The sequence below is a fragment of the Aspergillus costaricaensis genome (genome assembly GCF_003184835.1).
Source record: "Aspergillus costaricaensis CBS 115574 unplaced genomic scaffold BO79scaffold_25, whole genome shotgun sequence".
NCBI classification, from domain to species: Eukaryota; Fungi; Ascomycota; class Eurotiomycetes; order Eurotiales; family Aspergillaceae; genus Aspergillus; species Aspergillus costaricensis.
The window spans coordinates 176,794-191,720 of NW_020291825.1; the positions used below are offsets into that span (position 1 = coordinate 176,794).

General features: G+C 37.4%; 4 protein-coding genes across 4 annotated transcripts; 3 read left to right on the forward strand and 1 right to left on the reverse strand.

The window, feature by feature from the left end:
• Nucleotides 1-33: 33 nt before the first annotated feature.
• Nucleotides 34-1,453, reverse strand: BO79DRAFT_36394 (class I SAM-dependent methyltransferase). The gene has a single exon (XM_025689129.1). The coding sequence runs from the start codon at nucleotides 1,372-1,374 to the stop codon at nucleotides 211-213; it is 1,164 nt and encodes a 387-aa protein (XP_025537295.1). The 5' UTR covers nucleotides 1,375-1,453; the 3' UTR covers nucleotides 34-210.
• A 454-nt stretch (nucleotides 1,454-1,907) lies between these two features.
• On the forward strand, nucleotides 1,908-3,194 carry BO79DRAFT_289089 (uncharacterized protein; the record flags this gene model as incomplete). Its single annotated transcript, XM_025688749.1, has 2 exons — nucleotides 1,908-2,044; nucleotides 3,105-3,194. Coding segments are annotated over exons 1-2 (219 nt in total), but the record flags the coding sequence as incomplete, so codon positions are not given.
• An 8,436-nt stretch (nucleotides 3,195-11,630) lies between these two features.
• Nucleotides 11,631-12,827, forward strand: BO79DRAFT_177297 (uncharacterized protein). Its single transcript, XM_025679916.1, has 3 exons — nucleotides 11,631-12,072; nucleotides 12,138-12,218; nucleotides 12,285-12,827. Exons 1-3 carry the CDS (start codon nucleotides 12,061-12,063, stop codon nucleotides 12,780-12,782), a joined length of 591 nt encoding a protein of 196 aa, XP_025537297.1. The 5' UTR covers nucleotides 11,631-12,060; the 3' UTR covers nucleotides 12,783-12,827.
• A 752-nt stretch (nucleotides 12,828-13,579) lies between these two features.
• BO79DRAFT_270556 (short-chain dehydrogenase) lies at nucleotides 13,580-14,653 on the forward strand (the record flags this gene model as incomplete). The annotated part of the gene is made up of 4 exons (XM_025687294.1): nucleotides 13,580-13,700; nucleotides 13,767-13,877; nucleotides 13,946-14,271; nucleotides 14,333-14,653. The coding sequence occupies 4 exons, from the start codon at nucleotides 13,580-13,582 to the stop codon at nucleotides 14,651-14,653; spliced, it is 879 nt and encodes a 292-aa protein (XP_025537298.1).
• Nucleotides 14,654-14,927: the final 274 nt, after the last annotated feature.

The window sequence follows — 14,927 nt, forward strand, 5'->3', positions numbered from 1 at the left end:
TCAGACGTGAAACATCCAACCGCGGGATACTGCATGTGTGGAAGCGTCCCATCCAGCTATCACCGTTGGGGTCTCATTGAAACCCCAGCCCACAAAGAATGGTCTGCTTCCTGGATGCAGGGGCGGTGACCCTTTTACACGTGGATAAATCCTCGATGTGCAGCAAATGACCAATTCCCTTTACCCAGTCCTGTTCTTAGTGTGTGTAGTTTATTGAAGAGGCTTCTGGGCGATGATGCGATAACTGGTTGTCACAAGTCGCATGGTATCCATCTTGATGAAAGCCTCGCCGTCGAGACACAAGCGGTTGATCAGGGTCTTGAAGTGGCGGGGCAACACGTGGGTCTTGACCAGTCCCAAAATGACCTGGCGCATGGAGCGGAAGTAGAAGTCAACCTTGTCAATGAGGGGCGCCTGCAGACCTCCAACACTGGCATTGTCGGAGCGGACGACAGAGAAGCCGGCATCGGTAAGGGCCTTCTCGAGACTTTCGGGGGTGGGAGTGCCAACAGCACCGATCAAAGGCTTTACGCGACGCATGAGTTCGGTATGCTCGGGGTTGCTCGGATCGTAGTCGGGCAGGCTAACCCAATCGAGGAGGGAGATCTTGGCGCCGGGCTTGACGACGCGGTAGATTTCGCGGAAGAGGGAGGGAAGGTCTTTGCACAGACTGAGTGCTTGGATCTGGTAGAAAGCGTCGAAGCTAGCATCCTCGAAGGGCAGGGGAAGGTTGTTAAAGTCCTGGACGACGAAAGAATTGTTGTTGAATCCGAGCTTCTCATTGTAAGTCTTGGCCTGGCCAATCTGATTGGGATCGATGTTGAGTCCCGTGACCTTCGCGCCGGAGTATTGCGTCATGTGCGCGGCCACTCTTCCGCGACCGCAACCCAGGTCCAACACGTGATCGCCGGCGCTAAGGCCGATATCCTGCGCAATCGATTCCTCGTACAACAACTGGTTCTCCAGCACGGTCGCCTTCTTGCTCATAAATGGGGGGATGTACATCTTCTCCACGTCGCCCAGCGCGCACAGGTGGTTGAGCACTCCATAGTACGCCTTGAGGCAGTCGCCGACCTTTGCCTGATAGTCCGGACCTAGCGTCTCAATCATCGCTTTCTCGTCAGACCAGTCGAGATTGTAGATGACGTAGGATGCCATGAAGTCATCGACCTGCTTGGGGGTGAGGTTGTTCAGATACCGGAAGGCCTTCCAAAAGGTCTTCCATCGCTTGGGCGATGCCGAATTGTGCAGATCAGGGCGAGTTTGGGGAAGCTCCTTGTTGGCGAGCTTCTGCTTCTCAACAGCGTCCAGAGAGCTGCTCTCGGAGCTCCGGCCGGACTGGCGCGACGCCAAGACGGTTGTTTGGGTATCCATTTCTTCACGCTATAAGATTAAGAGTTTGATCGCGGCGTTGACAGCAACAAAAAACAACGGCAACAGCAACAGCTGGAAGCAACGACAGCAGTGCGAGTTTAGGAGTGAGGGAAGTGTTTAGGGGGAGGGTGGATTGGTGACAGGGCAGTGGGTGAGAGACTAGAGACGGCGGTTATTTTCGTTGACCAGAAAGTGCCATGCCAGAGTCGCAATGCGATTTCTCCCTCTTTTTTTCCCTCGATAGGATGGAAAGGCGGGGCTAGGCTTTAATTTATAAGCACTGCAACGGAGGGAATTTTTTTTTTTTCTGACTCCTCTTTCCTGTAACAGTGAGGTGCCTCTGCAACGGCGCTGGGCGGCGCCATCGGGGGGGATCTTAATAATATTGATTGATTTGCCGTATGACCTGCCATGGGAAGTTAGCGATGGCCACTGTGGATTAGCCATTGTCACCGGATCTGGAAAGCATCGGAAGAGTCGGAAGTGGCAGGTCCAGAGCAGCACGGGAAGGGACGGCAGCGACGAACCGGAGGATGGAGAATGGAGGAGAGTCATGGGCGATGCGCGTTGGCTCTGGCTCCGTTGTTTGGGATTTGCCTTTGGAGAATAACGGCTACCACTACTTGGACTACGGCGGCAGGGTCATCTCCTCACAGGAATCAGCCCCCCTGTTAGTTTGGCGGTAAACTATTTGCTGGGAGAGGGGGAGGAGCTGTCGCTACTACGCACGTTAACTCTTAGTATTCGACTAGATTATCGACCCTGGAATGAGTCAAGGGTCTGCCGGCCACATCACGGACCTCTTCTCCCCTCTGATCACCAGAGCTACTGTGATGCCACTGGGATGTACTGTACTTCGGATAATTTGCTCACCATTGATTGACTGCAAGCGAGCCTAACAGTTAAATACTACTTTTAGACTCCCGGAGTTTTACCAGCAGAGCCGTTGTTTAACAGCTTGACTGGTAACAGTGGTCGTCTTCATGGAGTGATGCGATGGTTCAGGGAGCTGCTAGTGTTGGAGCTAGTAGAGAATTAGTGTTGTAGAGGAGCTGGGTAGTCCACTTCCCAGGGTACTTGCTGTGTACCACTACCACAGTACGTACATGATTTCTTAGCACCCACCACTACCATTAACTAGTGCCGTGATCCGTCCAGGGTGTTTTGCTGACGGTGTCCACCAAGGCTATCAGCTCTCTGGTCTATACACCGAGCCCGAGCCGTTCGTTTATTTGTTCCTGGCGCGCCAAGCTGTCTCCATCGCGTAGTGGAATGCAAAGGCCCATTCACGGATGAGCTGATCAATGGGCACCCGCCGTGCAAAATGAGCACGGCCTTGGCAATCAATGCTTACTTCTCCTCACAAGCACCGCTCCCGAAGCCGGACCACTTCGAATTATGATCTCGAAGGCCTTCATACCCAGGTTTTTATGAGCCAGGCTAAAATTCGCTGCTTGGTTTGCCATTTCCGCCTACCTCTGCCCTATAGGGATGTTGCCATGGCTTGGCTTTGAACGAAGGGGCGATTGTTTGAAGTGAGAAGCTATTGACGATCCATTTGTCGGTTCCCTACCTACGGAGGACAATGGTAGGTATTACCCAAGAGTTTCTCGATTATCCCTCATGTTCAGGCCCTATGGTTCCCGAGTGGTCTTGCAAAATTTTTCTTAACGATCGCATCTTTTTTTTTTTTTTTTTTTCTCGAACCAGACGGCTTCTGACTGGATCAGGCAATTCACCGCGCCTCGGACTTCCCACCCGAGCATCCGCCCCACCCGCGCCTCGCTCTTCTGGCCGTATTTCCGTTAAACTCTTCATCTCGCTCGTCCGCTGGTCTTCCGTATCCGTATCTCCTGGCTCCGGTTCATCTCCGTCTCTCTGGCCTCCTGTGTCAGACATTGTCTTGGTAAGAAGCGTTCCATTCTTCCTATTCTTCTAGCGACTTCTAGGGTCCCTCGGATCGGGGTTTGCGGCACGTAGAAGGCAAATTCCCGTTGGTGTTGGATTTTGAAACCTTTTTCACCGATCGCCTTCGTCGTCATCAGCTCGTGGAGACATACTCGAAGTCACTGCGCGATGATCACAAGGTCATCCACCGTTTAATGCGGAGGGGAAGGGAGATTGGCATGTTCTCAATTCTCACTGCCAGCCAACCGTCCGGGGATGTTGGAGACAAGAGATCTCGTCGTATTTACCTCATGTAGCATGGATTGACGGTCGCATATACTTAGTCGTGGGATGCAAGTCCATCCTGCGGAGTCGGCTAGATTGATGGATTGATTACCTCTTACGCGTGTAGGCCAATCTGGAAATGACGTGGCTGGCCTGGCCTGGCCATTATCACACCCGTTATCCATGCTCGTGCAGGTGTAGTCCAGTGGTCCGACCTTTTCTTTGTCCCTCGTGTGTCATGCCGTCATGGATCGTCGCACGCTTTGATACTACGTGGAACAACAGGAAGAGGCGGATTTTTCCGTCTTATGTGGTATTCGCAATGAACATCATGCGCTTTTTTTCATTGTTAGTACCTTTTTCTCCCTCGCACTATATTGACAGTACCCACTTCGCTCCACTCTGGCTCCGACTCTATCCTCAGCGCGGCAGTCACACCAACAGTAATCCTAGAGAAAGAGAGAAACCCAGAGAATGCATGCTTTCGCTTAGTGTTGCTCGTTCTCCCGTAAGCCCGAAGATAGACAAATTACCACGACAATCAAAACCAGAATTTATCAAACAAAATATTATCACCAAGGAATAAATAAATAAATAAAAATAAAAACCCTACCCTCACAAAAAACACACCAGCACGTGACCACACTGAACCGGCAACAATTTCCGCGTTCCTCCGTACCCTTCATGACCATAGAAACATCACCACCACGACAAAGAAATCATCAAACCCAGGTGTATAGCATCAAAAGACGTCCAAATAAGCTTATATTTAAAGCCCAGCCCTCCCCGGACGCCTACAGCAAGCCATCCTCCAAACGGAGCGCACAGCGAGCAGGTTCCAGGCCCACTCTCGCCATTAGGCAGCCAGATATTTCCCTCCTACTATCCTAACTACTGGGTACATCACAACGGGAAAGGGTAAAGGAGCAAGCGCCAAGATAATTGTCGAACCTCAGATCAGCTGTTCGCCCGCGCTGCCGGGTGGCGACTGCTTTGGGGGGAACTTCCATCTATTATTCGTTCGGTGGGTTGTGGACGGGAGGGTCGGTGGTAGTGGTGGTGGGATTGCCCTCGTGGGTACCGGTGTAGTACTTCTTTTTATGGGATGATCTCGGTGTGCTGAGATGTACCTCCCTGTAGAAGGGCAGGTGTTGTTAGTAGTAGGTTTCTGCTGGGTTCGGTGGGCAGGTAGGAAGGTAGGTGTGGATTCAGGGTCTACTCCGATGGGATGGGTCCGACTTACTTTACTGACTCCGAGTCACCTTTGATTGATTCCGATGGTTGATCCTATTCGTGCGTGCCTTGATCCTGCCTGCTGGTGATTAGTTAAGAAGGATCTTCTTTTTTTCTTTGTCTTATCTAAGCTCTTGCTGCTTTGTCGGGTTTTAGTACTAGATGCACGACCATGTCGGGATGTCTGGCCACTCGGGAGAGGGATTTATCGGTTTTTAAGCTTCCTGAATAAGGGGAGAATACCCAATAGTAGACTAGAATGCTATTCTTAATGCTTGAGTGGAAGTGCTAGACCCAGTGATGTGCTTTTCTTTCCTGTACTGATGCCCTAGGAACATGTCGGATGTACCGGCAACGATAGCGGAGTTTGATGGATGACAGCTAACCTGACATAGAAATGCAGATCATCCCGAAAATCCCGTTAGTAGGGGTCCCAGAGCTTGAAGTTTTAGTCATAGTAAGTTGCCTTTAGCTGTGGGTTTGTACCAATAGAACGGCAGTTGGGTCTCCCAGCTGTAGTAAGTAAGTAGCTCCCGCGGCAACATGAAACATGACTCGCGAAAATCAGTGTACAAGATGAGTACGAAGAGATCAGGTGACCATGGCTTTTGCCTCTTGTGGTGTCTGCAGATGTTGCATGCCTCCACTTTGTCTTGAGGTTTTACTGGCCATCTTATGTGTGCATCTCTTTGTTTCGTTCTGCAGGATTTACCGAGTACTTCTCTATGCAGTCTCTTACAAAGTGCATAATTGCTGAAAGCCTATATTTTTTGATCATATTATGACACATGATCTACTTGTATGTATCAGTTGTACCATGCTGGCAAACTGTTCGTTCGATGTCACTAATGGAGCATAGATTGCAGTTGCCATGATCAGCTGACAAATCGCCTTTAAGAGATGCTCGCGTACATATTATTAGACAAACCTTGCTGCTAAAATTGAATGTATCACACTTACTAATTTTTAATATCAACCAAATCTCAGGCTTACTCTGTCTCATTCCATAATAGCAGTGGAAGTCGGGAGCGGTGTGACGGCCTTCACAGTAGTAAAAGATATGGACCGTGAACAAGGCCCTTTTATTAAATATCAATAATAGAAGCTGTTGAGGCGCGTTCTACAGCAACGAAAGCAACGAAACGAACAAAACGAACAAACAAACACCGGAAGCAAAAGAGTGAGTTGAATTAAGCTATCTAGGAGAGCAAAACAAAGCAACACATAGAGGTGCTTTATGTGTAGAAGGTCTGAGCACAGCACATGACTAGCCTATATAGATGCCTCAATACGGCTCCCTAAGCAAAGGAGCATATGAAGAGATGCTAAATAAAATTATAAATATTTTTTAAATAAGTAATCTTTTATATATTAAGTATCATTTCCTGGATATTATATAGATATAATTAATAGAATTATTTTTAAAAGAATCTGAAAATTACAGAACTTCTTTTAATTTAATACTTTAATAAGACTGTCTGCAGGATTACAAGTACCTGTAATATATTAAATTAATATAATATTTATTTTAATAAGATCTGCTATAAATAAATAATAATTATTTAGTTATTTAGTAAACCATGTATAAATACTATAATTAAGAATTTATAATAAATTAATAGTATTACTAAATAAGAATATCTTACTGTTATCTGATATTTTAAAATTAAATATTTATATTAATTTCTTAATATATAGAATATCTTTAACAGCGGTATTATATATACAGTATTTTATAATAATAAAAAAAAATATAATAATATTTTATTTATTAGATAATTAAATAATAAAGTTATCTGTATAAAATATAATCTATTTTTTTATTAATTTATTATTCTTATAATTAGTATAAATAATATTTATATAAATTTTAATTTTTTTAATATAATCAGCTGCCAGGGTGATCCTGTAAAAGATAATATTATATAAATATTTATATATATTTTTTAATACTTTTATATCTACTATAATAAAAGTATATATATATCTTTATAAATAAAATATAGCAAGATATAAATCAGATCTTATTTTAGTAATTAATTAATTTAATCTATTTATAAAACTTTAATATTTATTAATATTAATTTCTTTAATTAATATCTCAGTATAATCTATCTTTATATAAATAAATATTATAGAAACAGTAATATTTAAGTAGAATTATATTTCAGTAATAATAAAATATTTTTTTATATAAATAAATTATTTAAACAAGATACTGCCTGCTTTATAATTATAAAAAATATTATAATTAAATAAGATTTTTAATTTATCTAGCTTTTTAAATCTAAATATTTTATTTAAATAATATTTTATTAAAATCAGATCTACCTGCTCAGGACTAATAATAATAAAGTTATTTATATAAATAATAAATTATATATTATTATTTTTATATATATACAGATCCTCCAGCAGGAGTTTAAAACTAATTTTCTATAATTTTTTATTAAAAATATAATATTAAAAATATATTACCTGTCATAGTCTATAAAATATTATTTTAAATAAATATATATATTCAGAAGAATTTTTATAGAATTTAATTAATTATTTTATATAAATCTGCTTATTTTTTATTTATATATATAAATAAATAAAAATAATATTATATTATTTTTAATAAAGATCTTTCAGTGTTATATTAATTATAAATATTTTAAAAATAATCTTACTTATTACCAGGATAAAGAATTCAGTATAATTAATATTAGATATCTAATAATTACTGTAAATTATCTAGTAAGTATAAAATTATATAATAATATTTTTTATATTAATCTTCAGATTAAATATTTATTTATTTAAAATTATATAAGTACCAGCAGGTCAGTCAATCATCTTATAAATATTTATTAATTTAATCTTATTAATCTGTATAATTATAGCTTTTTTCTAATATAAAATAAGCAGGAATAAAATAGCTTTTATATAAATATTTAATATATTAATCTTATATTATTTAAGAATAGATAAAGAAAATAAATTAAATTTTTATTTTAATATAATTATTTATTTATTTTTTAGCTATAAAGAATTTTTCTTTTTAATAATTTATTAAAATTATTTCAGTACAGTGACTGTAGCAGTAAGAGATTTAAATTTAATAAATTAAAAATTTTATTTTATATATTTAATAGATAATATCTTATAATCCTGGAGATTCTTTATTAAATAAATTAAAATAATAAGCGCAGGTAGAGCAGAAAAAATAAATTTAATAAATTTAATTAATATAAATATAATTTTTATTTTTTTATATATAAAGTTAGTATCATTATCATATACAGGAAAAGTCTTATTATAATTAATTATATTCTATATATTATATATAATTATTTTATTAAAATTAATCTCAATACTTTGTATCAGCATAATTAGATTCTTAAAAATAAATATAAATATAATAATTATATTACCAGAATCTTTATAATTATTCTTATATATATATTCTTTATAGAATATTATATTTCTTAAGTATTTAATCTTGTTTAAATTAGAATATTATATTAAATATATATAATTATAATCTTTATTAAATCTGATAAAATAACTAGTATTAATATAAGAATTTATTTTTTTAAAGATAATATGGTTCTCTATAGATATATATTAATAATAATAATATTTAAATATATATAGAAACTTAAGTAAGATATCAAGATTTAAAAGATTATAAAATAACCTGTATAAATAAATAAATATTTATTTAATTTTATTTCCTGCAGAAATTAAGTAATTAAAAATTTATATAATAAATCTTACAATAAACAGCTAGAATATTATAAATAGACTTAAATTAAGTATTATAATTCTATTTATTTAATTAAATAAATTATTATAATATTCAGCAAGTCTGTTAACTTCAGGTATTTAAAAAAATAATATAATAATATAAATTTCTTAATTTTTATAATATATCTATTTCTTAAATTTATTAAATTTATAGTTTTTATCAAGATACCATGAAGTAATATATTTATTAACTATATTTTTATATTTATTATTTATCTGAATTAGTTTTATAAAGATATTATTTTTTTACTTTAATATAACTATTCTAACTAATCAAGTAATATTATTTATTATTATCAGAAAATATTTAAATCTTTTATAATTAACTAAAGTTATCTGCTGTATATCTATATATTAGAATTATATAAAATTAAAAATCTTTAAAATAAAATTTTTTAATATTAAATATTTTATTTTTTTTAATAAATATACATCATAGTAAAGATTCTTATAGTATTTAAATTTAATTTACTAATTTTTTATAGTAAAAATAATCTTGTAGAATCTTATATATTTATATTATTTATATAATAATAAAAGATTAACTATAGTAAGAATTAATTTTATATTTTAAATATATATAAAAAATATATTTTTATTTATTTATAAATATTTTATTATTTTATTATTTTTCTTCCTGTATAAAATTAGATTTTTAATATTTATATATATTCTGAAATCCTTTCATAAAAAATCCGCAGAGAGAAGGCTATAAGTAAAATCTAATTAATAAAATATCTTAATCTAGATCTTAAGATATTTATTATTTATAAATAAAAATAAGATCTAGTAGCTAGTTAACTTAATAATATTAATTTCTTTATTAAAGATACTATATTTATAAAAACTAGAAATATCTAAATTATAATAATAATTTAATAAAATATAATTAGATATAAGATATTAAAAGCTGTCTGTATTATAAATCCAGTATAATAAATAATTAATAATATTTCTAATTATTATTCTAGAGAAATTTAAAATATTTAAATTTTTATTATCTAATTTTATATTATATAAAATAATATATTAAGTAGATATCTCTGCTATCTATTTTATAGATATAAATATTATTTTAAAATTATCTTTTAAATTTAAATTTAATTTTTTTTTATTATATTAATTATATTTTTCTCTGAAGAACTAGATATTTAGAATATATAATTTCTACTACTTTAAATATAAGATTATATTAATATACTAATATTTTATTTAATTATAACTAATATATTTATAATAATTATATATTTTATTAATATACTTAGAGATTATTTTCCTTATTTTAATGGTATGCTCTTTATAAAAAATATTTTTTATAAAATATATAATCTTTTTTTACTTTTTCTTAATAGTAGATGGCTTGTTAAATAAATCTTAATTTTTTTTTATAATAATTATTATTTTTATTTTATAAAATTTATTATATTATTTTTTTGCATTTCTACAGATAATATAAAAATTATTATTATTATAAATTATATTTAAGTTTTCTAGTATCCTGTCCTCTACTAAAATAATTTATATAAATATATTAATTTTTATTTTCTATAAAAATATAAATACTATTATAAAAACTAATATTTTATATTATAGAATTCTGTTAAGGGCGAAGTTAGATTAGAAATTTTTAATAAATTTAATTATTATAGTATATAAAGATTACTTTATATTAAAAAGATTATATATAATATTCTAATATAATATAATACTGTATCTGAGAATAATTCTCTAAAGTATTTAATATATATTATTAATATATTTTTTTTTATTAATAGAATCTGTAAATAGATCCAGTATCTTATCTAATAAATTTTAAATTAATTATAATTAAATAATTCTTAAATAAATTTATTATATTTTATATTTTATATATTTATTATCAGATTTAAATAAATCTTTATTAATCAAGTCTAGTAGTCTGATATTCTTAAATATTTGTTTAATTTAAAAATATTATTTTAAGAAATTTATATATTTTTCTAGTAAGAGTAGTAATCCTGAAATCTTATTAAATATTTACTTAGATAATTTATCTATTTATAACTTAAATATTATTATTTTCTTTTCTTTTAAAAAGAGATTCTTAAATAATATTTTATATTTAATTTTTTATATTATTCTACCTGTTCAACATGCTTGGTATAAACAAATAGATAAATTATATAATATATCTTCTTAATATATATAAATAATCTAATTAGATTTATTAGATTTACCAAGACCAGTATTCTGCAGTAGAATATCTTATCTGGTAATAAATAGCTGGCTATAACAAGTCCTGAATAGCTTCACAGTATAAAGGCCGGGCTCATAACCTGTTGAGGTATGTTCTACAGCAACAAAAGCAACAAAATAAACAAAACAAATGAACAAACACCGGAAGCAAAAGAGTGAGTTGAATTAAGCTATCTAGGAGAGCGAAACAAAGCAACGCGTAGAGGTGCTTTGTGTGTGGGAGGTCTGAGCGCAGCACGTGACTAGCCTACATGGATGCCTCAACAGAAGCTTATATATCAAACCAGAAACAAAAATCTGTCAGACTATCTGAGAACTCGATCGATGCGACTCCTCGAGAAAGGACTTCAGATTGCAACTGATGATGAAATTATAGACATATTTGGTGGAAGAATCAAATCTGTTGGAGATACCCGTGGATCCTGCGTACGCAAAATCGGAAGGATCCCACAGAAATAAGGCAGCCTAATAGGCAAGTGCGCCTATAAAAGGGTCCTTATTTCTTATGTGATCATTGAAATTGTGAAAACCTAAACCCGTATTTCGTTCATTGAAGGCTCAACCTAGCAATACTATCAATTCACACATGGAATTAATAATTCATCTTTGTGAAAACGAGTCATTCTGATCATGCACTGCAGCAATTTTGCTTTTATGCGGATGCCTGGAACCGGTAATGCACTGTATGTCGGTGCTCGATGAGAATTCAGCTGTGAATATAATGACAGTCTTCAAGTTATATGCTGGTGAAAATCGTTAAAGGTACTATATAAAGCTTCGGTGTTGATCTGAAAAAGGGTCCCTTCCAGCTAAGCAACCATAGCGTCCGGAAGCATGGCCGCTGACCCCCGATTTATGTTGCACCTTGTTATACCCAGGACCTCTACCTTGGCAATCTATACACACAGATGATACCTATAGCACGGTATATTATTACGCTCTCTAATGGTGTTCACATCTGCGAACAATTTGCCCTAAGCCCCGAAACAAACAGATCACCGTGATGAAGGGGTACACGAACCCTTTTGATAGAGAAAGAACATGAGAGCACCTTCCTTCTCTTGCGCCAATCTAAGCTACACCATTCATCACATTCCTGAGACCATCCTTAGGTACACTCTACTCATCACCGTTTCATTTACCTATCATTTGCTGCACGGCATTACACTCGCTTGAATATCAACTCTATCCTTATACACCTATAATCATCACACTCCATCCACCAGACGTCAGCGATCCTCATTTTTAATCATGCCTCCTAGAGTGAGAAACCCCATGTGCTGTTCTTTACCAACTTATACGCAACCTCTGGCTCATATTTTCTCCAGAGATCCTACAAAAAGAGATATGAAACAGACCAGACCGATCGTCCAAGAGCGCCTATCGAGAATATGACCATGGCTGATGCGGTATGCCACACCAGCCTACATACATATTGAACTCTGTCACTGATGTATGCACCATACAATATCTAGGGACGTGAACTACAGCGACTTACCAGAAACATAATGCTCGCTAAACGAAATATAAAGCGTTGGGAATCCGAGCATGAGGAACTTATCGCCCGTTTCTATAATTCCAAGGGAAAGATAATTGTGCCACCAGGAGTGGCTGAAAAGGCCAATGTGATAGCTCATCATGGCGAGAGTAGTGGTGAAAACTCTACGTTCGAGGGTGGTACAAATAAGCCTGAGCAGACTCCTCCGATTTCCGAGAGTGGCGAGGTCTTGGGAGAGGGTAAAATGGACGTGGATGAGGACGCACAATGTGAGAAAGCCAAAGTTATCGTTGGCAATGCTGATGGTCGCTTACAGGAGGTAGCTACGACTGCTACCGCCGGTTGCGACGATCAGCTTCTTCCGGATTCTGGGGACGTTGGGTGTTTGGACGACTTGATGGACTTGTCGGATGAACCGAAGGGAGTGGAGGATTGCTTAGGTAGTGCCCTTGGATCGCTCAAAATCAATGTTTAGGTTGCTGGTTAGGTCCACTGGTTTGATATGGATTGTTGTTGTTGGAATAAGTTGCAGTGGTCTATGCTGGAAAGAGCAGAGTGTTTGTCAAACCTTAGTGGCTTTTGCTAGTGTCATTGTTGACGTCTTGAATCCTCTTGATGCCAATGCCAGTTACTTACCTATAGTGCTGAGGTGCTTACTCTTTGTCTGAAGATCAGGGAAGGCAGAAGCATTACTAGTAGCTCAGAATCACTAGTATGTTTGCGATGGCGCTTCCAAGCCGCACCGCAGATATTGTCCATCACAACTCGCATCAGGAAAAATATTCATGTAAATAGAAACAGAATTACATATCAGAAGTGTTATCACACAAATAAGTTTGAGACATGCATTCATCAGAGACTCTACTCTAGGACCAACTCGAAGTCCGACCATACCATAACTCGCGGTCGGGCCGTAAGCTGCACCCTTCGGCACCGGTGGGGATAAGCGGATAGGAACTTGAGGAGTGGGAACCAAAATCTCTTGGTTACTCCACTTTACGCACGCAGTAGCTCAGGCAATGGGGATTAGGCGGGCCGCATACCCGCCGTGTCCAGTTTACGTAGTGCCATGCATATGACGGAGCACAGATGCGACTTGCACATTGGGGGAAAAGGAAGTGCAGTAAGTAGTAGTTAGGATAGCCCCTCATTATGCGGGGTTGAAAGTATAGAAAGATACTGGGCTCTGTGATTCCACTTACACACAACAAATAGCCTCTGTTGACCTGGGATTCACCACATATTCTCTTTTCTGCATTTTGTCTGCTCATCATGGCCATGAAAAGCGATTGCAACGTCCACAGCCCTGAGTTCCGTGAAGCAAAACCCTCGCAGGGAGATCCCTCTCGTCCTGTCGCTGATCTCTTTCGTCTTGATAATCGCACTATCATAAGTATATCTCCTGGAATCCGGTACTATTGTATTGCATGGACCTGCTAACAGCAGAGCTTTCAAACAGTCACCGGTGCCACCGGCTTCCTAGGCACCACACTCGCCATTGCGATCCTCGAAAGCGGCGGTGATGTCGTCTGTCTTGATCTCGCACCCGTCCCGAATTCTCCGGATTGGCGTACGTCCTTCCCCATTCCCCAATCCGATAGTGGGATGGGAGTGCCCCTAACTAGCGTCTGATTACAGATAAAGTCGAAGCTGCCGCACAAACTCACGCCCGCCAACTAACCTACTACCCCCTGGACGTAACGGACGAATCCGGTGTAGAGAAAACTTTCACCCAGTTCATCCCTACCCTGCGATATCCACTCAAGGGTCTTGTCGCCTGCGCAGGTCTATCCCGAAATGGTCCCGCGACCGAATTCCCTGTCTCGTCGTTCCGCCGGATGCTTGATATCAATGTGACGGGAACGTTTCTCATCGCGCAGGCGGCGGCCCGGGAGATGCTCAGGACGAATACTACGGGTAGCATGGTGTTTGTGGCTAGTATGAGTGGTTATGTGTCGAACAAGGTTGGGGCAATATCTTCTGCGGTTGTGTGAGAGAGTGGGCTGACATGGTACTTGGAAATAGGGCGTCGATACAGCCGGATACAACGCCTCCAAGGCGGCCGTCCATCAACTCACGCGGTCTCTAGCTGCCGAGTGGGGATCGAGGGTCGCGATGCCTTTGATTAGGGTTAATTCGCTCTCACCTGGGTATATTCGGACTGCGGCGACGGCAGAAGCGCTTCAGAAGCCAGGGATGGAGAGCCAGTGGGTGGGTGATAATATGCTGTTTCGGTTAAGTACGGCGGATGAGTTCCGGGCACCGGTGCTTTTCATGCTTGGGGATGGGAGTAGTTTTATGACTGGGGCGGATTTGCGCGTTGATGGGGGGCATTGTGCGTGGTAGGGAGGGAGGGGCTTATCTGTGTTTGGTTTAGCATGGTGTGGTATGGTGAGGTATTTAAAAGGGCTTCAATTTGGGATCATATTCTGCTTTTAATATGAAGCAAGAGCTCTGTTTGTTCTAAAGTATAGAATGGGTGACTAGTTACAAACACAAAAGGCACGAGGACGTAGTCACCTGATTTTAATGAAGTGGTTCTTAGCCGCTTTCCTGAGGAAAATGAACGCAATTAAATTCCGCCTGACACTCATCTATCGGTTTAGTGATGCCTTCTATT